Raw genomic sequence first — 26,359 nt, 5'->3', positions numbered from 1 at the left:
CGGAACAAAACATTGATTCCCATTACGTGTATATATGTGCTGTGAGTGAACAAGATGGTGTGCAGGATTCTTTTCTTCTGAGCCATCTAGTGCAGCCAGACACGTTGGCCCTCTAAGTAGCTCTTTTAGATCAGTGGGACCCAAACGTTTTAGCTCAAGACCCAAAAGATACATTTGGTGTCTCTCCAGCAGATTGAGCTCGCAAGGTTTCGCGATGCTAAACCTCTTAATGTATTTCCCCCCCCCCCCCCGAATTTAAGGTATTATTTATGAGATTCTTTTCAAAAATGCTTGAAATGGGGTTTTTTTTATTCATGAAAAATTGTGAATTGTTGAACATGTTTTGAAAATCTTTTGAAATAACAATAAAAAAACTAAAAGTACCCACAACATGTATCCACACTATTTAGGAAACAGTGTTTTAGATCAGGTGGCTGTTAAGTGCCTTGCTCAAGACAAGAGTAGCTGGACATTGGGAAAGTATGCCCTGGTTTTCATAGATTTTCTAAATCGGGTTTTCATTTCAAAGCCCAACATGTATGGAGTCAATTGGATGTGGCTTCCGGGAGCTTTCACTTTTCAAGTGTAATAGCCCACGCGAGCCTAATTTGTATATAGTTTGCACAGATGGGATAGATATACACCTCTAGTCAATCACGGAAGGAACTAAATCTTTCATGTAAATCTGGATAATCCTGTATTCAGTGCACTTTCAGATTTAAACAGCACTGTTGCTTGAGATACAGTTTCCAGTGCCACTCTGTATGGGTCTTACAAGCCGTTTCAATAAGACTGCTAACAGTATTGCCTACTAGCTGCAGCTGTTGCAGCCTAGCAAGGGACCTAATGGCTCATGCATAATATAATAGTATCTATGGCTAGGCTCCCCAATCCAATCCACAAAGTTGTGTGTTTCAGTCTCCTAATCCCAACCATCTTTTTTTAAGTGGCATTTGACCTGAATGAGCAGCTTAGCATTGCAACGGCAAAGCCCAACCAGCTCGCCCACAGAAGTGGATAGTAAGAAATAGTAAGAAAGGAACAGAGAATCAAAGAAAGAAACCAGATATGCTCCCTCCTGCCACAGTAACCTTAAACTTCTTGTCACACGGTCAGCGGGGTTATGAAAGCAGTCACCGCTGGAAAGCCCAAACAGAGACTGTATCATCCTCTCTTGTCTTCTCTCTCTGTCTCTCTCCCATGTCCACCATCTGTTATAGGCCAGTCCATACCATTAGCCCCACCACTTCTCAACACTTTATCCTACTACTTGCAAACAACGCTGGCAAGTGCAGGACTGCAGGTTTTTTCCTTCATAACTTTATTGGTCTCTTCTATCCTTGGCCTAACAACAAAAATGCTTTGCTACGACTGTGACAGACAAGCTCTCTGCTTTCTCTGCTCCGAGTTTCTCGTATCTTTGCAGGTGATTTGTAGGCAGAGCTGAATGCTTCATCAGGAGATCATGAACCTGCCGGTGTGGCTTTATTTTGTGTGTGTGTGTGTGTGTGTGTGTGTGTGTGTGTGTGTGTGTGTGTGTGTGTGTGTGTGTGTGTGTGTGTGTGTGTGTGTGTGTGTGTGTGTGTGTGTGTGTGTGTGTGTGTGTGTGTGTGTGTGTGTGTGTGTGTGTGTGTGTGTGTGTGTGTGTGTGTGTGTGTGTGTGTGTGTGTGTGTGTGTGTGTGCACGCGTGCATGTGGTGTGCGTGCGTGCACATGTGCGCATTCTAACCATCTTGTAACTGAGAAAATGTGCAAATTGAGCATATGTATGTGGTTCTGTTGGCACTAGACTGCATGGAACACACATACACACCCTCCCTCTCAGCACTCATCTGAACTGGATGACTGTGGTGATTGATGGCTGCCCAGCTGCCATCTGCAGTCAACTCAAAGAGATAGACAAATTGTATAATTTTGCATGAATAGTTTGGACAGGCGCCAGCATACTTTTCTACACTTTTTATGTGACAGATGTAATGTGATAGTAATCTATCTTCTATGTCTGTCTGTCTGTCTGTCTGTCTGTCTCACCGTCTGACGGACTTTTTGCATATCTCAAATAGCATTCATCCAATCAGCCTCAAAGCGTGAAGTGAATCGGATGAGCGCTTCTCAATAACCCTGCACTATTATTATTATTATTATTCTCAATAACCCTGCACTAGAAGCTCTCACTCTAGCGCCATGAAAAAAAAGAAGAAAAGGTGTAACGCAGAAACCTGTGGCGTGTAGAGGGATGTTACCATAGGTGCGTGTTGCTGTTTAATGACGTTGCGCAGACTAGTTGTCCTAATGGGAAAAAGAGGTGGCTGAATGTGCCTGAATAATGCGTTTCATATTAACTGTACAATATGTGCAGACGTTGAGGGCGGGATAATGAGCCTTAGACCCAAGGCAGAGTACTTATGAATAGTGTGGGCCAAGTTTGGAGGCAAGTGGAGTTCTGGTAAGCTAAGATCCAACCGACACCACGTCGACCCTGTTCTGATTCTGGTAGTAGGATGTGGCCATGCCGTGGCGGTATAGCAGTTGGCCCGTTCTGAACGCCCACGCCTCAAACGGGCCATAGGTTGTCAAAAGTTATTGAAATAAGTGCTCAATTTAGTTTTATGCCCAGTCATAAAAGGAACACTGTTTCCCCCATGTCTTCAGGGGAAACCGATATAACCTGTCCTAACCTTTCCCTGTTCCTCCTCCTGCTACAGGTGAGAAGAGGAGCGCCAGCGAGGAGGAAGCACAGCGCGGTAGACCCAGCATGAGTGTGGACGGCAGTCAGGAGGTGGTGACCACCCCTCCCCCGCCCAGCGGAGGCACCAAGGAGCGCTACTTTGACCGCGTGGACGTCAACGACCCGGAGTACATCCGGTCCCGGAACATGTCGCCCGACCTCCGGCAGGACTTCAACGTCCTGGAGCAGAAGAAACGTGTCACACAGATCCTACAGAGCCCTGTGAGTAAATTAACTGATGAAAGCGATCATGTTATGTCTACTAGCATGAGTCTATATATGTTGGAGCCCGAAGCCAAACAATGACGGATTTTCATTTCATTTTTCGACTTTGGTGAATCCTAGACCACCAATTACTGATGTTTTCACTGATTTTAGTCAAAAAGTGCAAAAAGTTCTGATCAATTTGAAGCATTTGTATTGATTTGACTTACAACACTAAATACAATTGAAACACAGTGTGACAAAACATGCATAAGCTCTTTGCGAAGCGTTATTTAGACTCTAAACAACGCTTCGCAACGAGCTACACGCTCTCAACTTTAGAGCGTGTAGAAGATTTAACATAAGAAAAAAGAGAAAAATAGGTCTGGCTCTAACAATTTGCGTGCATGTGGGTCTGCAGAGAATGTTCGGAGAGGCATGGCTGGATGTCAGCGGTCTAGAAGTGAACCCTAATATAACCGCAGCGTACCACACCCTGGGTCAGATTGAGTGTCCTCTGCTCTGCTGAAGCAAATAGCTCAATGGGCTAGCAGGAGATATTTTCTTGGTAATAGAAATAAGTTCCTGCGTTGAGCCCGGATTGTGTTTCTTATATCGTTGCTGTTGGGCAGAAACCCATCTCCGTAACCTTTTGTGTTTCCGTGAATTAACCCATTGTTGGCGGGAACCCCTTTTGGTGTTATAGCATTATGTTATGCTTTAGCTATTGAAAAATAGCAGATCTACAAGCTCATAGCGCGCCACCGAGTGGCGCGCTACGAGCTTGTAGGTCTGCTATTTTTGAATAATTGAAGAACGACTGACATAGAAACATAGCTTTTTTTTCCAGAAAACTGTCAGGATGTAGAAGACATTTTTAGAATCTGATCTCAGGTCAAAATCAATTAACGACCTACTTGATCATACTACAGCCGAACGCCACGCAAAAACATCAAAGTAGCACATCTGCAAGCTGATCCGAAGCTTTTGCTACTTTAGAATTTGAATCCTGAAAAGTAACAATTTGAGACATATGAGGTTTCCACCCGACAGAGACGATTATGTTTGAAATGTAGCTGTTATTGGTCTCAGTTCATGTTGATCAAAGGCAACCGATCGTATGACGTCTATTTTACCAATAGCTTTAGTGTTACATGGTGAACGGGCTGTTTCTAATGCGGTGATGGTCTTTTCCATGTCTTTGAAATGCAATTCTCAACCCGCAGAGTTTTACAGTAGATTTGTCTGTCCCATATTAGTGTCTTACTGTCTTACATTACAGTATACTGTTGAATGCAATGTTTTAGCATGCATGGCTCTGATGGGACTTAACTCTTAACCCTGGCAGAATTAAATCCATGCTCTGTGGATGTTTGCGTTGGACTGTGTGTGCAAGTGTGCAATATTGCTGAAACTAAGCTCTCTGGCAGATGTTTTGTTCCGTTTGAAAATCTTACAATTGCCAGACGTGAAAAGTTAATGTTAGGCTATAAACAAACTGCACCACGGTCACGACTTCAGCATCACCATCACGATGACGTGTGATGTCCCCAACAACCTCTGAAGTCTCATTTAGAGCACTTGTAAGCAAGCTTTTTTTTAGATGCTTCAAACTTCTGCATTCACTCATTTCACTGATGTGTTTTACAGGTATGTTGTAGAACAAAACACACAAACAATACATAATCACAGACCTTTATTACTTGTCATTTTAACCAACCAAACAAAAAAACAGCATTCAATTGAGATGAGAGTTCCGGAAAGTGCAAAAATGCACTTTATTTTTTTCCCTTTTAAAAAAAGATTTATTTAATGATAATGCAAACATCATCATTCAAAACATAAAATTACAGAATTATGATTTTCATTTTTTTTTTAAACTCAGAGTTCTAATGCATATTATAACTCATCTCATGCTTCATCAACCCAGCTGTACAGAGATGTACAGTGCTGGCCCGGGGAGTGCTGGCAATGTAGCCTGACAGTGCGTCGCAGGTTCGAGTCCCAGTCCTGACAGCCTTTGCTGCGTGTCATTCCCTGCATCTCTCTCTCCCATTTCCTGTCCTCACTTTAAAGGGGGTGTCAGTGAAGTTTTCATCCAATCAGGATAGAGAACAAAAACTAAACCTACGGTTTTTTTGACCCCCAGGGGTTAACTGGGGACAGGGAGGAACTCCTTATATGGTCAGCACACTATAGTAGAGAGGATTATCACAACAAACCAAAAAATAAGTGATATTTGAATTGAGTGAAATCACTGACTCTACCTTTAACTCACTCCACTTTAATAAATATAGGCATAAAGAAAGAGATGCACAGTGATGTCAGGGCAAATCTGAAGCCAAGTGCTCTTATACTATGCCGCCCTTTGGACTGTTACATCACCATTTAGTCTCTGTTTTATGCCTACCAACCCCTTAAACTCCTTTATGCTATCAGAAGTATTTGCTCAGCGGTATTGACTCAAGGTGGGTCTAGTATAGCTGAAGTGCACATTAACAGAATTTTACGACGGGACCTCAAGTTTGAAAATGTTGCACATCACTTTGCTCTTTTTTTTGTACGTTTGAAGATTGGACAGTATACGGACAGAGCTCCAATTGAAAAGGGGGTGTATTGTAACGTAACGTCGGAGGTTCGGTTTCAGCGTCATAATTGGGCTAAAGGTGAAGGTTATAGGCCTGTGTTATTGAGGGAGAAGGCTTTTAGAGAATGGATGTAGTTGATTATCCTCCCAAAGTACAGTAATACAGGATGCATGTGTACATGATTGATATGGCATGGCCGTGGTGGTTTGGCTTGTTCTTTTTAAAGCCCTAAATACGATCCACATTCTACACATGCCCACTGTGGTTTGTGCTCGGCGGGCTTTTCTGTTCTTTGCCAGCTGTCTGGAGAGGCAAGAGGCTGGCAAACATGATGGGGCGTGTGTGTGTGTGTGTGTGTGTGTGTGTGTGTGTGTGTGTGTGTGTGTGCGCGCGCGTGTGTGTGTGCGGCGTGCGCGCTGTGTGCACTGTGTGCGTGCATGCGTGTGCGTGCGTGTACAGTGTGTAATATGTGTGTCTTAAAGGTATTGATCAGTGTTGCCAATTAGAGATTGGGATTGTGTGTGTGTGTGACTGTGAGTACATGTGGTGGTTGTGTAACACGATCTCTTCCTTGGTTGATGTGGTTTTGAGTGGGAGCCAGGCAGCCAGCCCTTGTTCAGATGCCCTGAACGAAAGCAGTAACAGGTTCCCCTCCCCAGACCCTCCCACGAGGACAGGCCTGTGCCCTCTCATATGGAACCACAACAACAACAATAAAACAGATGATGTGTCATCACTGGGATGTGCACAGCACACGTGCGCTCTTCTCTCGTCTTCCAGCCACTCCTCTTTAACCTGTTCACGCGTCGTCGCACATCGGACATATAGCCGATATACAAGCTCACAAGTCGACGCGGAGGCGACACGTTGTGAGCTTGAAGATTGGCTATTTTCGTCATAACATACTCTTGCATGACGGAGAAGAGACTACAAAGGATCTCTCTGTCTCTCTCCTCCTGTCTTTTGGTTTGTTTTGTATCCAGTGTTCTGGGGCTATAGCAGCAGCAGCAGCAGTCCCAGATTACAGGTTTCTAAGCCTATATTTAAAGACTGGAATAGAATATAGTGTGTATAGTGTAGACGGGGCAGGTCTGGACCAACAACACACGTGATTCATGTGTTGTGGCGCTGCGTCCGTCACTGGCAGACGGACTGTTTTTAACTTGTGCTTTCCTTTGGAAAGGTGACAATGCAGAAGAATGAGAAATCCACCATTAGGCGATAACCTGCTTTTATGAAATGATTGGTGGCAATTAAGTTACAATTGCTGTGGAACTATGATTGAAGTCAATGTTGCTTAGTTGATGGCTGATCTGTCAAGAACAGATTCCGAGCTACGCTATACTGAATCTGTCGGCAGGGGCATTCAGAACGTACATACATTGTTGTTAGTGGGAATGAAAACATAGGCTCGCCGCCGGAAGAGGAGGGCCTAAGGCGGAGCAAACGGCCAACATCCTGCTGTCCACATTCTGAGGGGCAATTCAAAGGAAAGTCATGACACAGTTAATTACAATTTATTGGAGAATTGGAGATTTGTTGTGGCTTTTCATTGCATTTCAATGTTCGATTGTCGTTACTGCCTGCAAATTCAAACCTCTCTAGAACATTATATCTATAGGCTTCCTCATGGCCCTTGGGACTATTCGTGACCTCTCTGTCTCAATCATTCACATTATTGCATTTAGAAACGTGACATTTAAATCAGATGGAATTTGACTTGTAGTTCTATACATGCCGATTCTATTCTAAGACTCTGCTCATCTTTTTGCTTCAGTTCTCTCCTGTCCTCTCCGTGGCCAGAGCTTTTGTTGATTTAACCACATGAACCCCTAACGTCCCTATTCTGGGCACAACATGAAAATCATCAGCTGTTTCTGGCGAAGAGATTTGGTGTACAGTGATTTATATAGGGTTTGAGTGGTTAAAGGGGAAAACCACTCATTTTCAACTATGTCATTAATATACCTTAGAGTTGTTCTGTAGAAGTAATAAAAAAAAGTCCCTGCCTTCTGTTTAGCCTAGAACTAGGTGATGTCATGTGATCAGTGACATCACAAAGATGTACGTTTTGGCTTGCATAGTACATCTTTGGGTGTGACACTGATCACATGTCCCCAAGTCCAGTTCTAGGCTTAACAGAAGTCTAAGGTATATTAATGACATATTTCAATGTTAAAAATGAGTGGTTTACCCCTTTACGCTGGGAGTAATTGTAGTGATTCCAAGTGGTAAATTGACACGCCACACCTTTGGATTCCTGAAGGTGATTTATTTTAGGTTTTTTTATTTTATTTTTCTCAAGTCTAGTTATACCCTTTGAGCCCATCGGGTGATTTATGACACCACGGTGGGTGTTGCTGAGAACCCCCTCGCGTGAGTCAAATGTCACGGCTTGCACTGTTATGCTTTCTTCCACCTTTTTTTCCCCCTCTCTCGGGTCCGGAAGGTCTCATTCTGTGGAACATTAGCGGTTGAGCATCCTCCAGGGACCAGGCTTTAAAAACCCTCATCTTTCATGTCAGCGCCGTGACTTGGCGGGTCTCTCTATGTTTTGGTTTGGCATTTTACTACATCTCCTCCTGGGCACTGAGTGAGCACACAGCAGAGCCTCCCGCAGCAGCGGAGCTGCAGCACTTTCAGGATTACTCTGTCGGGTGGGAACCGTGTATGTCCAAATGAAAACTTAGGTGCTCTTTACACGAGGATGGTGTTCATAAAAAACGGCAAAATAAAGTATCGTTTGCTGCTGTCATTTAGACGAGAACCGTGTTCACAGGAGGTGAAAACGCAACGAAGTGAAACCACCTCCCAGAGTGGAAATCTTTTAGAACGCCGTTTCCTATGGTCTCCATATAAACAGGCAAAACAGTGGATCCGCAAAACTTGTGACATCATGGCTTACGTCAGCTCTGGTCGGCTCGCCCCGTGTCCTACGTTTTTACATGGTGTCATAGGCATGCGTCAGTTGCTAGGGGAAACGAACAACAACAACCATGTCGGATAGTCCGGTTTGCTGGAGGTGTGATGACGACGCGACGTTTGTTTACTTTCTGTGTAGAAGAAGAACGGAAGTAGTTCTACGCATGCGTGACTTATGTCTATGGTATATATGCGCTGCGTCACACGGACCCCACAAGGACACGCGCCACCTAGCGACCTGGCATATATATGCATGCACTTTGTAGCGTGTTCATTCAAGTGTGCGTTCTCATGTAAATGGTCCAAAAAAATGAGAACGCAACGGGACTTTGACGTGTTATATGGAGATGGTCGCCGTCTAAAAGAGGCCTCACTTTGCAGCATTTCAGATTCAATAGCAGCGGATCGACAAGCTCAAAACATGTCGCTTCACGCCGCCTTTCAAGCTTGTGGATGTGTTACTTTTGATACTTTTGTGTGTGACGCTGTCGTATGATCAAGTATAGGGGCGTTCATTTACGATAAAAACACAAAGTCAGGATATGGAGATAAGAGGTTTATCTGCCTGACAACGGTAATATGATGTATGATGTAAGTTAGTGGCCTGTAGCCCAACCCAGAGGAATACACACACCTCATGTGAAGATTTATTTTGTGTCTCTCTGCCTATGGCTGTCACCGTGGCATTTCTGCTGAGGATTAATTGTCACAGAAATTGTGATTAATGATCTAATTGTGTTTTTGGCATTTTAACATCGGAACATAAATAAGAATTATGTCTGTAAAATTGATGGATGATTTCATTGTTTTTGGCATCGAACATAGGAACAAAAAATTGCACAGGGCAGATATATCAAGACATTACTGACAATGACTGGTACTAATAATCAAAATAAATAATTCACTATGTTCAAAAGATTACAAATATCTTTCAACATTTTGGACAAATGCCCAAAATAGGAATGCCAGGTTGAAAGTTGGTTAAAAGATTGTGGACATACCCTGCAGAACAGATGCCATATTTAAAAGCATAATGAAGGATTAATGTTTATACAAGACAATGCTTTTCTGTTGATGTGAATGTGAGCGCTGAGCAGGCTTAAAGTAAAAAACAATAGTAGAGTTTATTCAAGTTACGAGGACGTCACAGCTGGAGTTGGGGACCAGTTTGACTCGTGCGTACAAGTGGTGACTTGTCAAATCGACCTTATGTTCCAATGAAGTCATACGAAGCCGGCTTTTCCGTTCCCACGCTTGACTGCAGTGCACTACAGTGGTGTCGTCTGTCTCATAAACAATAGCACACAGCAAACAGGAAAAAGAGCTGTGATGTTCATTTATACACTATTAATTGGGTTAATGTGCTGTATTTCTGGTGCTTACCCTTCTGACCAATACTAATGCACCTAATGATGAAAATCTTGTGATGAAATTAACCCATTTTGACCTGAGATCAGATTCTAAAAATGTCTTCTACATCCTGACAGTTTTCTGAAAAAGCCATGTTTCTATGTCAGTCGTTCTTCGATTTTTCAAAAACAGCAGACCTACAAGCTCGTAGCGCGCCACTCGGTGGCGCGCTATGAGCTTGTAGATCTGCTATTTTTCAATAGCTAAAGCATAACATGATGCTAACACCAAAACAGGTGATGTTGGGATCAGGACTGTATATATATACAGAGAATGAAATGCGTATCCCCAAAGGAATGATTACGGAATTTACGGCATACCATTTTTTAACCCCATTCCTGTCTCCATATTACTGACACTATCTGAAGATGCAATGGACACCCTAAGTATAGTGGGTGTTGCTGCTGGCTCCATCACAATCATCTATAGTTCACCTCTTTTGTTCCGTGTCAGAGTGACCTGGCCTTTTTTCCTGTAAGCACACCGGGTTCATAAAAAACGGATATCTTCTCCTGTTTCAATCATTTCACGAGAATGGTTCTGGCTGGGTTTCCCCCCTCAAACTTAAGTCTTTGACTTCTGATGTAACATTGTGTGTCATTTCAAAGAAGTCATGAAAACCGTTTCCTTATCTCCTTATCTAAGTGGATTGTGGTTTCCCGCCACAGGAGACTAGATCTGTTTAATCTTTTGGAAATGGGGAATTATCTGGTAGGCAATTTGCTAGACAGCTATTTGTGTCAGATTTAGTAGGAGAGGGGAATGTAATGCAATTTGAACGGCCTTTGAGGTTGTGAGGTTAGGTGTGAGCTTTGTTCTCCTGGTTAGAATGCAGGTGCCAGACGGGGGAAACGGGCACACCGCCATGGTGTAAAATGAATGAATGAAAAGGTGTGATATGTTGTTAAATGTTTCACTGGAATATTAACCATCAGTTAATGAGATAGGATTAACCTTTTTAGATGGGATTGAAATCTGTGTGGAGGAATAATCTGCACACACAGTCACACACACACACACACACACACACACACACACACACACACACACACACACACACACACACACACACACACACACACTTACACACTTCTAATATAATTGCCTGCTGCAGTATGTACTGTACATGTTTAAGCGTACAGCTGTCCACACGTGCCTGCCTTTTTCCAGCATCTCTGCCATTCAGAGCATTGGTGTATGTGGAGAGTGTCCTCAAACAGAACACAAAGACATTTCTATAGTCAAGTCAGATACACAGGATCCCGGACGGTATAGGTCCGACGAATAGACTGCAGGCAGCGTTTGCGTGTGCAAGAATCCACTGAACGCTGCGTCTGCACTGCGGCCGCGGTGGCAACAGACAACGGTCTCCCGTGCAGAAACGACCGGAATGAAAAAATAATGAAGTAAATTGACAAAGCCAAAAACCTGTCACACATCCACAGCACTGCAGGGTCCGGGACGGGTCCGGTCGCTACGGCAACCTCTCCGTTAGCGACACAGGAATGTTTGGCTCGGGTTCAGAACCCGCAGCGCTCTGGGACTGTATGTGTTCTGACAGGAGGAAGAGGGGGGGGGGGGGGGGGGGGCTCCCAGTTTTTTAACAAAAAAAAGCATACAATCAGTGTCCTAGACTCCCCTCCACATAACCACACTAATGGACTGTTCCAGGCTCTGTGTGTGTGTGTGTGTGTGTGTGTGTGTGTGTGTGTGGGGGGGGGGGGGGGGGGGTGCAATCAGATGAGGAAGTGAGTGTCGGGGATGCAGTTCTTTTATGTATAGTGAGACCACTCCATCAGCAGTGCAAGAAGAGTCGGGGGGGGGTAATGGCTAATTTAGCGGCCATGGCTGAGTGGCTAGAGAGGCCGTCTGGGGTTCAGAAGGTCGGCGGTTCGACCCGTGGCTCGCCAGGTCGAAGTGTCCCCGAACAAGAAGACCCTTGACCCCCCCTAACTGCTCCCCTGTTGCTTTTAAAAATAGTCGACCCCCTGCTCTTAATTGCTATGATTGGTACTAGTACTAAATCAGCAGAGATTTAAAAAAAAATGCCAACTGAAAAACCTAAAGTGACGCATTGGCCTTTTTTTTGTCACGCAATGTATTGCATTTCAGGAAGAATAAATTAGGTTTACGACTTTAAGTCCCACAGATGAATCAAACGGAGGAATATTGGATGTGCTTCTTTTGGAAAGTGATATTCGAGAAAATGCTGCCAAGTCCTATTTTCACTCCACTGAACTCGCCACTGAAGTTTCCATCTCAGCTCTTATCACCGTGTTATTTTATGGACCCCAAATCACTTGTAAACTGAAGTTGGTGGTGGTGGCTGCAGCTGAGTGGTTACAGATGCCATCTGGAAATGGGAAGGTTGCCGTTCGACCCTCAGTTTCGCCAGGTCTAAATTGTGTCAAATTGTGCCTTGGGTCTAGGACAGTGGTTCTCAAACCTTTTCATGTCAATGATATGTATGTATTTGGCCGCAGACCCTCATCTCCAAAAAACGTTGTGCAGGCCAGGGACCTCCTGAAGCAATGATTTGAGTTAAAATGTTATATATTCAAATATTTGGTTAAAAAAAAGATCTACAAGCTACACCCCTAAACAGCTCCACAGTCCATCTGAGCAGCCATCTGCTGACTGAGTCGATGCAGAAAAGTAATTTCACCTCCCCCTTGCGACCAGGTTAAAACAAACTCCCAATTTGACAAATCCGTTAAAATAATTTCCGTCTAATCAGTGACGGTTGGGAATAACAGAACCCAGACAGTTCACACAGGGTTCTCGGCCTGTCTGAATTAACCTGGCTTGCTCATTCCTGACTCAGAACTGCTATCCATTATTCTTTTCTTTCTTTCTTTTCATCCGGGAAACAAAAGTAGCCCAACGGCTTTAGTTTCATTCTGAATCGCACACTGTTCTCTCCATCCACATGAGCTCTTCTGCTAAAGTCTACTTCTGAACCCATTGGCCCATCTCCAAGTTTTACATTTGCATTAAATCACTGCAGTTAATTTGTTGAAATGACCCATGGTATGGTATGGTATGGTATATGATATGATGGTGCATGATTACAGTTCATCTCTTCCAATAGCAATTTGTTTCATGGTATCATGTGTTCCCCCATAAGTCATGTGACAGTAATGGTTCTGTTAGATCACATTGTGAGCCCAGTGGCTTAATATTAAACTGTGTGTGTGTGTGTGTGTGTGTGTGTGTGAAAGAAAAGGAGAAAGCAAGGACTCAGTTCAGTAGTTCAACGTTATGATGTATCGGGAATAATGTATCGGGTGCACGGTTACGGTAGAGACAGTCAGTTCCTCACTTCCTGAGCGTAAATCACGCTGAGGAAGGCCTCCCGGTTTGCTGCTCGGGGAAAAAACCTAAATAAACAAGAATTAATTCTATTGGATACAAAGTGAGTGCTGGTTGGTTGCTGGTATTCCTTTCTATGGATGGACTGTGTGTGTGTGTGTGTGTGTGTGTGTGTGTGTGTGTGTGTGTGTGTGTGTGTGTGTGTGTGTGTGTGTGTGTGTGTGTGTGTGTGTGTGTGTGTGTGTGTGTGTGTGTGTGTGTGTGTGTGTGTGTGCGTGTGCGTGTGTGGATCATCCTCTGAACCTGTTGCAGTCATAGCAGGTAGACAAAGGTGCGAGAGCATGTCTGAAAGGTTTTATTGTCTTATTGTGATTATTAGCAGGTAAACATGTTTCTAAGTCCCAAGGGGCATGCTATCATGTGAACATTGTGAAGAGCACTGTGTGTGCCTCCCTTGGTTTCTGTCTTTGCGTGAGAGACAGATATGCATATTATGTCTGCACGTGCTCAGTTGTTGTGGCGACCACTGTCGTTAGAGAGGGGACTTTAGGACACAAGGATTATAAACCGAGAACTCTAGTTGGCCAATCCTGACCCAACCTGTTAGACACCCAGCCAATCCTGAGCCAGCGTGCTGTCAGGCAACACCCTTCTAATCTCTGATTAACACGTCTTTCTGTCTGTCTGTCTGTCTGTCTGTCTGTCTGTCTGTCTCTTCTCTTTCTCCCTCTATGGAGTCCAAAGAGACTATGGACCTAATTAAAATGATAAGTTGTAGAGTTATAACAGGGTCAATACAGTCAATACAGTGCAGTACAGTAGTTCTTAGCTGCTTTTGTTGGAAATTGTATGAATGTACTTATTATTTCGTCTACTTTTCTGTATGTCTCTGCCACAACCGCCCCACCCCCACAACACAGGGCACTCAGATTTTTTGTGTGTTTTATTCTTTTGACAGATATGTTCGTCTATATAATATGCATTTCTGTCAGTAAATCAATCTCTCTCTCTCTTGTCTTTCTCGCAGGCCTTTAAAGATGAGTTGGAGGGGCTGATCCAGGAGCAGATGAATAAGGGGAACAACCCCACTGGCCTCCTGGCTCTCAGACAGATCGCAGACTTCTTCATGGCCAGTTCAGTGGCTGGCTTCAGCACCGCCCCCCTCAGTGAGTAGTGCTGCTGTGAGGTCAAGAAACACAGTACCTGTCTTTAGTCTGTTCTCAAAACCATTTTCGATGAAGGTGGTTAGGGCCAGTACTTGTTCTCCTGTGCTGCGGTTCTTGCGGAAACCTGCCTGATCCACACAGAGAATGTCCTCTACTCTTGGAGAAATACGTTGTAGTATTAGGCGTTCCAGGATTTTGAAGGGGACGCTGAGTAGGGAGATTGGGCGGTAGCTTGCTGGTAATTTGTGGTCCTTGCCAGGTTTTGGTATGGCAATTACTTTAGCTGTCCGCCATTTCTTTGAGATCAAGTTTGTCTGTATGATTCTGGTGTAGAGTTGTGTCAGCCAGGTTAGGGCTCGGGGGCCAAGATGTATCATGAACTCTGGAGAGATGTTGTCATATCCTGCTGCCTTTCCACTTTTCAGGCCCTGCAGGACTTTCTCCAGTTCAGCAACCACAAAAGGCCCCCCTCAGTGAGTAGTCCATAGTGGTACGCCCCATCACCCCCCCTCAGTGAGTAGTCCATAGTGGTACGCCCCATCACCCCCCCTCAGTGAGTAGTCCATAGTGGTACGCCCCATCACCCCCCCTCAGTGAGTAGTCCATAGTGGTACGCCCCATCACCCCCCCTCAGTGAGTAGTCCATAGTGGTACGCCCCATCACCCCCCCTCAGTGAGTAGTCCATAGTGGTACGCCCCATCACCCCCCCTCAGTGAGTAGTCCATAGTGGTACGCCCCATCACCCCCCCTCAGTGAGTAGTCCATAGTGGTACGCCCCATCACCCCCCCTCAGTGAGTAGTCCATAGTGGTACGCCCCATCACCCCCCCTCAGTGAGTAGTCCATAGTGGTACGCCCCATCACCCCCCCTCAGTGAGTAGTCCATAGTGGTACGCCCCATCACCCCCCCTCAGTGAGTAGTCCATAGTGGTACGCCCCATCACCCCCCCTCAGTGAGTAGTCCATAGTGGTACGCCCCATCACCCCCCCTCAGTGAGTAGTCCATAGTGGTACAATATGTTGTTCTAGGGACCCTCATAATAGAAGATTTGTGTTGAGGGAAACAAAATCACATAAAAATAAAAATAAAACATAGCATATGTACATGAGCTTGTATATTTTTAAAATATCCAACGCATAACATATAATAAAGTGCTTATAAGTATTGTGATGCTATACTAACAGATTTAGATGGGGACCCCCCCCCCCCCCCCAAAGAGTTTGAGTTTGAGAACCATCAATTTAGCCCTCAGGTTCACGTGAGCTGCGTGCACATGAATATACAACTAGCCTTACACAATGCACACACACACACACACGAGCACGCACGCACACAGACACCTACACACCCACACACACACCCACACACACACACGCGAGCACGCACGCACACAGACACCTACACACCCACACACACACCCACACACACACACACACACACACACACACCTACACACCACACAGATGTCCCAGCACACAGACTCCGGAAGAGTCATGCATATTTCCTAGGTTTTTGATCCTCGGGTCCAGTCCAGGTTTCCACATGTGAAGTCTGCTTCCAATCTGGGCCTCGGAATGCGGCACTAATATTGAATTTCCACGTTGAGAGCTATATGACCATTTCATTTAGATCCTCTGCAATATGTTCAATGAAGAGCCACTCTCCTGTCTAATGAACATGTCAGGACAGCGTTTTATAAAAGTAATGTATTACACAGTAACATGGGATGTTTATTTGATTATTGAATTTAGGAACGTTTATTGTGAAGAGGGCCTGATGATATCTGAGCAGCATTGAGTAGCATGAGAGTCATCTAATGTGTAAACTGCACAGGTAGCATAGGATAGAATGTAATACCATTTTGACAGTCAAAGGCACTGGCTAGTACCGTATGTGATTGGATAAAAATGTAATTTAATGTTATCTCAATGGTACTGGTTATCTCGTGTCTAGAAGGCCATTTGCTACACTCATGGATAATATATGAAAGGGCAAAATGTAATTAGAATGCTATTAGCTCAGCTGCTTACTAATTTACTGCAGTTGTTTATGATGAAGAATAAGTCATTCATGCAGGTATAGCTTTGGGAGGAAAAAGCTTTGCGATACATCCCTGTCCAGTGTGGTTTAAATTACCAGGATGATAAAACAAAACAAATATTATTGTATACTGTGCTGTGTAGTATTTCGAGGGTAACAGTGGATGGTAAAAATATGAAAAGCCCCATTCATACTCTGTTACATGACTGTGTCGCGTGCTTAAAATAGCAGATCTTCAAAGCTCACGAAGTGCCATGGATGCGACATATTGTGAGCATGTAGGTGTACTACTTGGGGCCGTGCAACGCCATATAAATGAGAAAGATTGTCACTGGTTGGAGTCATGAGGCAAGTAAGGGGGAAACACTTAGCGACACCGGCTAACTGCAATTTATTAACCCATTTTGACCTGAGTCGGTAATGCTGTCGCCTCACAGCTAGAAGATCCCGTGCAGAGGGAGAGTAGCGCCCAGGATTACATTGGCACCGGGTGAAAAATGGGTTACAAAATGTGTGTGAAAATAAAGAAACCATAACCGTTTAATAAATAGTTGAGCATGTTAGTGCGATATAACTAACACAAGTGCACTATGACTGAGTCATAACCGTCCGCTATGCACATATGGTCGTGTGCTTATATGGGAGGCATCAGGCATGCATATCGCCAAGGACTCCAGGGGGTTCAGTTCCCGTCGCAGAGTTGTTGATGATATGCGGTTGCCCAGAAAGTCAATCCGATCAATATGTCCATATGTGGGTATATACAGTATATAGGTGTCTCTAGATGTCAAGGAAACTGACACTGAGGAAACCCCACCTAGAACAGTACAATATTTTAACAAATTTGTCACCTTAACCCATTTTGGGCGGTAACCCCTCTTGGTGTTTATAGCAGATCTACAAGCTCATAGCGTGCAAATCTTTGAATATAAATTTCCGAGCGAACATTTTTAACTAAAATATTGGCTTCTGGGTTGTCCCTGGAACTACATATTTTGAGATGGGGGTCCGTGGCCCAATAGAGATAATTTTGGGGATCCGTGACATGAAAAAGGTTGAGCACCACTGACATAGATTAGAAACATGGGTTTTTCAGAAAATGTAGGATTTTGAAGCCTTTTTTTTTAATCGACGTCAGTCCAAAATGGGTTAAGACATACATTTTGTGTTGATCCAAGTTTCATTCTCTCTCTCCCCCTCAAGGTCTTGGAAGTGTCACTCCCATCAATGACATGTATGGGGTGGAATCTACCGCCATGGTGAAGGGGGAGAAGCAGACCCGCTGTAAACTGGCCAGCCTCTACAGACTGGTGGACCTGTTCAGCTGGGCCCATTTTGCCAATTCCTACATCACAGTAAGGCCCCACTAAACTACCACTCCATTGGGAGAAATGTACTTTAAAATGTATTAGAAATAGATGCATGTTTATCTGTTCATATTCTAAATGATTGAATTTGTTCTCATTAACCCATTTAGATCTGAGTTAAAAACAGTCACTTTGAAAGAATATATATTCAAAGATCTGCGCCACATTTTTACGATTTTTCTAAAATAGCAGACCTACAAGCTCGTAGCGCGCCACTCGGTGGCGCGCTATGAGCTTGTAGATCTGCTATTTTTCAATAGCTAAATTATAACATAATGTTTAAAACACCAAAAGGGGTTCCCATCCAAGATAGTGAGGTAATAATAATTATAATATCTGGGACTTATATAGCGCTTTTCTTAATACCCAAAGACGCTTTACATGTGTGGGGGACGGGAGGGAACATAATAAAATGACAACTTTATTAGAAAACAACGAGTAAAATAAGAATAAAACCAATAAAAACAGGTGAAGGGCATTGGTACCAGTGTTGGCCCAGAATATCCCATATACTGATGCATCTGTAATCTGACTTTATGTGACAGAATTGGCCACAATGTAATGAGAGAGTGGTCATTTTTTTTCTCTACTCTTTCCTAATGTTCATTCCAGATGTATTGGCAGTGACGATATTCTGATGGGGCTTATTTTTCCAAGTCAAAGCATCTGTTTAGAATCGGCGAGGATTATTTTAGCTAATTTTCGCTTTCTTCCAGGGTCGTGTCAGTAAAGAGCAGGACCACATTCTCATCCTCCCCAGAGGACTGTCATTCGCAGAGGCATCTGCAGCAAATCTGGTAAGAACCAACCGGAGCTGGAACAGTCTCTTAATTGTTTCAAATTAATAAGTGGTTGGACACGGAGCGCTGTGTTCACAACCCGAGTTTCAAAGGAGTGATCGTCACATGCTTTCTTCATGAACATTTTCAACTTTTCACACAATCAATCAAACAGGCAACGGAGCTACAAGCGGTGTCGCCAAAAGGACTACTATGGAAAAAAGATATTACTCAGTATGACTTTAATTATATTTACGCCATTAGCAGCTTATTTCAAAACAACATCAAAACACCTCTTAATATGGACATTTCTGTTATATCCATGTAGCCAAATAACAGAAACTCATGGGCAATTTATATGTAATAAAGCCTGACCCTTTTTACTCTATTTCAACAAAGAGAAATATTATGCAATTTCCTTTCAACCAGTTGTCTTGTGTAATCCCTTGCTTAATATCAGACATAGCATGCTCAGGGTGTGTGTGTGTGTTTGCCAACATTTCACCACAGTATTAAAGAAGTTGTGGCCATAGCTGAGAAAACTGGTCAGAACTGTGTGGTTCCCCTCTGCTCAATCAGATATTTGCTAGTTCCTCCAGTAATATTGATATGTTTGTGTAACCACATTTCAGTGGTTTGGCGCGGCATAACCTCATATGTTACGCTGGCACGACTGTGTTTACGTGCGTGCGTGCGTGTTTTTGTTCATGTGCGTTCATGACATTAGTTTGTCTACAAATTCATTCCGTCTGTGTGTGTGTGTGTGTGTGTGTGTGCTTGAGCTTGAGAACATGTGGCTAAAATAAGATTGTCCTCCACATGGACTCCAAACCAAGATGATTGTAGATGATAAAAGGTTATTATACTCTCTGCTTGCCAGTCTATCTTATGATGATGATGATATCTTCAAGGCCAGGATCAGCTGGCATACAGTACGATACAATGGCTGAGTGTATTTGAGAGGAACTTATCAAAAGGACGTGTCGAAACACATGAATATGTGAAGTAATGTCGAAAATGAGCTCATAACGCATGAGTGGGAATTCTAGTGCCTGAGGTTGTTGTGAGTGGGGATGCACCTTCCCGTCATAGCTAGCGTGCGTGGCGTGCGTGTGTCAGTGGCCAACGGTCCTTGTTTATCAAAGACTTGCCTAGCATGTTATTATCTCCTGTATACTATTGACAGAGCGCTTGCTACACCTCTGTCTCTGCCTCCCCGTCTCCTCTTAAATGCCAGCAAATATTTATATTTCATTTCAGGCTGTTTGTCTCGGTCTAGTTTCAGAGCAGAGGGACGCTCCTATAGGCTGGCAGGAGGTGGGGGAGCATGCCAAGACAGTAGTTGTGTGACTGAATGAAGAAAAAAGTGACTCAGAGTTTCAGTCTTGTTCGTAACAAGTTGTTACTGCTTTCTTCCTCTGCTCCTTCTTTGTGTTTTATCTTTACCCTGCATGCAAAACACTCCCATAACATAGTAGTGTCATTGGTCCATTTTTAAACCCTAAAGGATTAAATGAACACATAACATACATAGCAACATCATTTTGAGGTTAGATCCACCTAATTATTATTCATCAAATTGGTTGGAATGATCAGTAGGCTGCCTCCAAAGAGATGATCAAATATTAGGTAGAAAAGGTCAAGATCACTAGCAACAAAAAATGTTTTGCACACTTTTCAACCTGGCGCTATTTGCTATTTTTACTATTTGTTGCTCAACAAAGTATGAGGTTCACTAGTCAAAACTCTGGACCAGAACCACATGGAACAGCCACATAGAACAACAGATGTTTGGTGCGGAGAGGTTTGGTATGTCCAAGTAATTCTCTCTGGCCCAATCTCAAATGATACTTACACACTCGCAGATGGTAGTGAGTGTTCCGATTAAGTCCGCAAGAGGGTTACCCGTCAATGGATATTGGGTATGGGTATTGCATAACCAGGTGGGTAATGCTTTCCCAATTTGCACGTTCGCCACTTACATGGTCCCAGAGTAGGCCTTAGTATAAATAACTAAACAAAACATGGAAGGACCTGGCACATTACCATGTAATGACAACGACAGTTGTCTTGGGGAATGTGGCAGTTCCTCATTTATCACATTCGGAGCTCCTCTTGCAGGCGCACATTTTCGCTGCGCACACACAGGTGATGTTAATTAAAGTGTGTGACGGTTCAGTGCTCAGGCCATAGGGTGGACATTGGCATTGGTCCCATGATCTGTCTATCTTTATCATGGCGTCCTTCCTCTGCTTATCTGAAACACCTGTGGAAACACACACTCTGTCTCTCTCTCTCTCTCTCTCTCTCTCATACTCTGTCATACTCTCTCTATCTGGAAACACACACATAGTCATACACACGCACACACTCCCTCACACACATTTTTCTTTGTGGAAACTCCCTCTTTCACGCACACACGCACACACACACACACACACACACACACACACACACACACACACACACACACACTCTCTCTCTCTCTCTCTCTGCTCTCTATGTCTGTCACACACCTGTTGAATGTAATCGCAGTCTGTGTACAGGTGTCAAACATTATGAGTTAGTGACACCTGGATGGATGAGCTGTAACACTGACTGGCATCCTTCCTTCCTTGACTGTTTGACCTGTTAGGCCTGTCAGCAGCAGCAATGAACTAGGCTGAAGTTCATACACAGCTGACATGTTGTTCCTGTGTCTTAGTTATGACTGAACAGAGGGGGAAATGAACCTTGAAGGAAGTCGCTATCAATGTTTGTCTCCTCAAAGCTATTTTATCCACTTAAACCCTATGTATACTTAGTTGACCGGAGTCACCCAGAGCTCTATAATTGTACTATACGCCATCCTCTTTTCAGTGTGCACTAAATATCTTGGGGTAGAGTGACCGGATAGGAACCGCAAGGTTCCCAGTTCAAACCCGGGCTCCCCCAGAGTTGTGTCCTTGAGCAAGACTCTGAACCCCTAATTGCTCCCGATGTGCACCGGTGGCAGCCTTGCATGGTTTCCTCCGGCTCCAGTGTGTCTGGGTGAAGCGCCTTGAATAAAAGCACTATATATATATGCACCATTTACCATTTATCTTTGCTGAAAATAGCAGATGTATACGTACATGCTCACAGCGCACGCATCGCATTGGGAGCTCGTAGATCTGCTATTTGCTGAATGGTCTCCAGTGTTGGGGTTGAAATGATTATTGTCGAACTGTATTGTCATTCTGGAATGACATACAGTTAGTAGGTACAGTATGGGAACCATTAATGTCATATAATTATATTTTTGAGTGTCGCTAGCCCCTCCTATGCCCAGCATTGTCTGTTTGTGTGTAGCCATGATTTGATTGGCTGAGCAAAGTACGTAGGTGTTGAGGATAAATGAGATGATGTATGATGATAATAATAATAATAATAATAATAATAATAATGTATGATGATAAGAGCTTCCCTCACTTGACAGTTGACACGTGTGTGATTTTTACTTAACTTATTCCTGAAATTGTATCTTAAGGGAAATTCTTTATTAGTATTTAATTGTCTTTTAAGCAATTTGTAACTGCTTTGAAAGTTTCAGTACAAAATAATAATTATTATTATTATTATTATTTCCCCCAGTTTGCACGTAATGTCAAACGGCGAGAAACAGCGGAGACGTATAGGCTGGCCCAGGGAAATATAAGGTCACATGATCAACAACTAGATTAGAATATTTTTAGTTTGTGTGTCTGGGACAGATCCAAGCAGGGTCTTTACTGTGGCTGGTGTGGTTCTGTGAGCAGGGATAGTTCTGTCTGTGGGTACTATAGTTATAAGACCACAACGTTGCAGCTGTTGAAGGACAGAGCCTTGTGTTTCGCTTTCTCTTTGACTGCCGTGCCAGCTCGGTCTTTAGCCACCTTATTATTAACACACCGCCTGTTTGTTCAATGTAGGAATCTTTCACGGCTAATATGCCCCGCTGGTCTGTATTAAAGGTGCGAGCCTGGAATTGGCGTGCGTTGTTGTGCTACCGTGGAGCCAGCAGCGTCGGCGGCAGTCACAGAGCCAAATCTATGTCTGTTTGAGTGGGACCGTGTGTGATGTTTAAGTTCCATGAACTTTCTGCCTCAAACTGCTTCCTTCTCTTCCATTTCTCCTCTTTGTGAATGTACAAAACATCCGTACTGTACTACTGTGTGCGTGCGTGTGTGTGTGTTCGGACCAATGAGAGAAAATAATGGAAAGTGAAAGTACGGTAAGAAGTGAGATTTGTAACTTTAGAATAATCTTTATAAAGTGATTGTTAACATGCACTACTTATTTGGAAAAAGTCCCTTCATGTCGCTTGGTGAAGAGAAATACTTCAGTAGACTATAATACCAGAGGTCTTATGACTCTGGTCTGGCGTGTGTGTGTCTGCCCATCTGTTTCTCTCTCTGTCTTTATCAGTCTCCATATTGCTCTCCTGTTTTCCATGACTCTGTTATCTGTTTTCTGTTTTTCTCTTGGCTTTAATCTCATTCTTTTTTTTTTTCATTTTGTCTGCTCTTCATCGCTTATCGTTTATCATGATTATGAGTCTGAACTCACAGAGAGAGCATTCAGAGAGTTCATTTAAGCTCCAGAGAGAGAGAATTAGGAAATGGTCTGGCCTGTAGTGGAGTAGTGTGAGAGGTTGTGCCGGGGTCAGGGAGAGGACGCTATGGTGACTGAGGAAGGCCTGGCTGTCTTAACCCCTATACTTGATGTTGATCGTATTCCCAAGGGCACATATACAAAGTTGACTGTAGTGTAGCTCTGGTCCATAGCTCTAATGCGTGCATTAGAGCTATGTTACTATCAACTTCCGCCGCTCGCATGAATGCAGACCAGCCTCTACTCTTTAGTGTAAATAAAAAGAACGTTTTTGCTACTCACCAAAACAAAGGCGGGTTGTGTCAATAGAAAGACTACTTTCCTTAGTGGAAGCACTCTGAGCCCCCCACCACACGTATAAACTGTACTTTTTGGCCAAAAAGGGATTTTGTTTCCACCGAAAAAAAAACATTTTTAGTTACTCCGCTGCGCCCTCTACTGATATTGCCGAGAGAACTGCCTCATAGAGAATATTTTTCCTCCGGTGAAAAAAAATCCCTTTTTGGCCAAAAAGTACCGTTTATACGTGTGGTGGGGGGCTCAGAGTGCGTCCACTAAGGAAAGTAGTCTTTCTATTGACACAACCCGCCTTTGTTTTGGTGAATATAGCAAAAACGTTCTTTTTATTTACGCCAAAGAGGAGAGGCTGGTCTGATTTCGATTTGAGATTTAAAATGGGAAGTCCCACAGCCTTGTACTGCAGGGCAGAATCGTAGAAGCAGTAGAAGGATATGAATCAGAGCTAACTGTAGTGTATTCTCATGGATTGCTCTAAATATCTTTGGAGAAAAATTGGCTGCTCTACCAGCTTGTAGATTGGCTATTTTCACCGCATATATTCCCTCAGAACGCGTTTGGCGTTGTAGAGGAAAATAGCAGCGTTCAAGAATTACCCCGTAGACCTGGATCTGTCTTTCTCAATCTCTCTGTCTCTGAGAGAGAGGTAATCTGCAAGGAGTTCTATTCCCAGAGAAACTCAGAAACTCTCTAGCTCGCTCAGTGTGGGAATCTGAATGAATACAGTTTTTTTTGGGGTTGAAGACCGATACATAATATTACTGATATTAGCGCAATACATTGTCATATACATATAGTTAGTTACATACTGTAAACACATTTGCAAATGAACAGTTTCATTGTTATCTTGTATCCCTCTAGAGAATGGGATGGGACACACAGTCCATAGACTGGACTGAAATGTTTTGCCCAAAGAACACTGCATGCTCTATGCAAGTGATGAATGGTTCCCTTCCAAATATTGTGGACAGTTAACCACTTAATCCATTGAACGACTTAAGCCCTAGTTCATGTGATTTCATCACATTTAATTTTAATTTATTTCATAAATAATAAAGTTATAAGTTTGCCTATAATGACATCCACAAAATAGCGACGTTGAGGGTTGATTAAAATGTATTTAACCGTATCTCTGTATGCTGTAGTCCTGGTACGATTTGAAGCCATTGAATTAGATGTCAAGGACATTGTATACATTCACCAGGTGCCCTAAATAAAATTAGACCCAGGAGTCTTAATTTCATTGTGAATGTAATTAATTTGTTTGCTGGCAGAACTGCATTCTGCTTACTGTGGAGTCCAGCTCAACCCATGAGCTGAACAGGCATGTGTATAATGCAGGTAGTTTGTGACGCAGACGCATAAATGTTTATGGGCCCATAAGGTCGTCAAACCTCGGAAAGAGGGAGATTCTACCATGAGAGGAGAGGAATATCTATTCTCTTTCCCTCCCAGTAGAGGGGGAGTATGGGCGACGAAGTTTCATTGAAATGAGATAGTATACTACTGTATATCTATGGCAGTTGCCCGTGTGTCAGATGGTGAAATGTGAGTGCATTTGGCTGATCCTAGATCAAAGCCTAAAGGCAACTTCTGCCATCTTGTCACTACAGTGATCAACTTTGTATCGGGTCCCACACAGTCAAAGCCAAGCTGTCGTATTTGTTCAACTAGGAGGGTGCTCACAGAGGAATTCCGGGATATCGTATTCCGTGTTCCAACAGCTCAACGAGTCCTCCTTAGTCTATCTTAGGGCCTCATTGCACTCCGATATCAGCTGCACCCCATGTTATCGCATGTTTAACTCGCATCACGTGTCCAACTCTCCTTCACAACACTTCTTATGAATTATTTTATATTTAGTGTTCGTGTTTGTGCAGTAGGATAGACGTCTCTGATGTTTGGAACGATCAATTGGTTAGCAAATGCAGGCCTGCAATTTAAAGGACTTTTAAACTGTTTAACACGTTGTAAGGTGATGTCCCATACCAAAAATAGCCAATCTACAAAGTTCAAAGTTGTGTCGCATCGTGGCGTGTTGTGAGCTTGTAGGCCTGTTATTTTCGGCGTAGCATACCATCGTACGATGGTGTATACTGTATATACCAGGCAGTGGAGTGGTACAGTAACCAACTGACAGCTGTGTGTGTATGTGTTAGTGAGCGCATGCATGTGTGTGACTGTACAGCCAGACAGGTCGTTATTTACACTCCTCCTCCTACTGGCATTCATTTCCCCCTGAGGGGTGTAAACGATCGATACGCAGCCATCAATCATCCCTCTCCAATGTGGCCTCCAGAAAGGTCCCCATGGTGCTGATCATAAGGTCATTAAGCAGAGAGAGAGGACTCCATCAATCTGTTTGTTGTTTGGTTGAGTCCGGACAGGCAGATGCTCTTCACGTTGTTCAAAACGTGTCAGCGTGTAGGTCCTGGAGTGTGTCACGACCGTACACCGTCGTCCAGTCCAGTAATTACACTGGGAGTAGTGACTGTACTCACTGCTGCTGACAGGCGGACTAACCAGACCACATCATCATGTCACATGTACTTTCTACTGTAAGTGCTCATCCTAACATGTTTAAGATGAGAGAGATATCCATCTCTCTCTCGCCTAGGGAGAGGCCGTTTTGACTGTCCCAGTCTCCATGTCAGAGATCAAGACACTAAACACCTTGACAGATGCCCTCCTTTTTAAGCAGCCATCTGCTGGGTGAAGCATTGAAAGTCCCTCACCCAGGGACCAGATATTGGCTTATTCCCTTTCTTTGTTTGTGTTTTCTCTTGTCCACCACCACAGCTCCTAACCTAATCTCCCTCCCCATCTCTCCTGTTTGTCTGTGCTCATCTTTCTCTCTGTGGCTCCCTTCCTGCACAGTAATCTGTAAACTGTATTAACTGCTAATTGGTTGGTAATTGAACTGTCATAGTAAGA

The 26,359-nt window shown here is 43.6% G+C and overlaps 1 protein-coding gene across 6 annotated transcripts in view; it reads left to right on the top strand.

Annotated features, from left to right (window-relative positions):
* Positions 1–26,359, top strand: part of add3a (adducin 3 (gamma) a) — a 137,330-nt gene that overhangs the window by 84,174 nt on the left and 26,797 nt on the right. For all 6 annotated transcript variants that reach the window (XM_080760198.1, XM_080760197.1, XM_080760195.1 and 3 more), the window contains 4 exons: positions 2,706–2,950; positions 14,192–14,330; positions 17,575–17,726; positions 18,455–18,535. In XM_080760198.1, the coding sequence (XP_080616324.1) occupies positions 2,756–2,950; positions 14,192–14,330; positions 17,575–17,726; positions 18,455–18,535 (567 nt within the window). In that variant the 5' untranslated portion in view covers positions 2,706–2,755. The remainder of the gene's footprint in view (positions 1–2,705; positions 2,951–14,191; positions 14,331–17,574; positions 17,727–18,454; positions 18,536–26,359) is intronic.

This window comes from Protomyctophum bolini, assembly GCF_963924005.1.
Source record: "Protomyctophum bolini genome assembly, chromosome: 3".
Lineage (NCBI taxonomy): Eukaryota > Metazoa > Chordata > Actinopteri > Myctophiformes > Myctophidae > Protomyctophum > Protomyctophum bolini.
The sequence above is the reverse complement of the archived record's forward strand: the minus strand, read 5'-3'. Positions and strand labels throughout refer to the sequence as shown.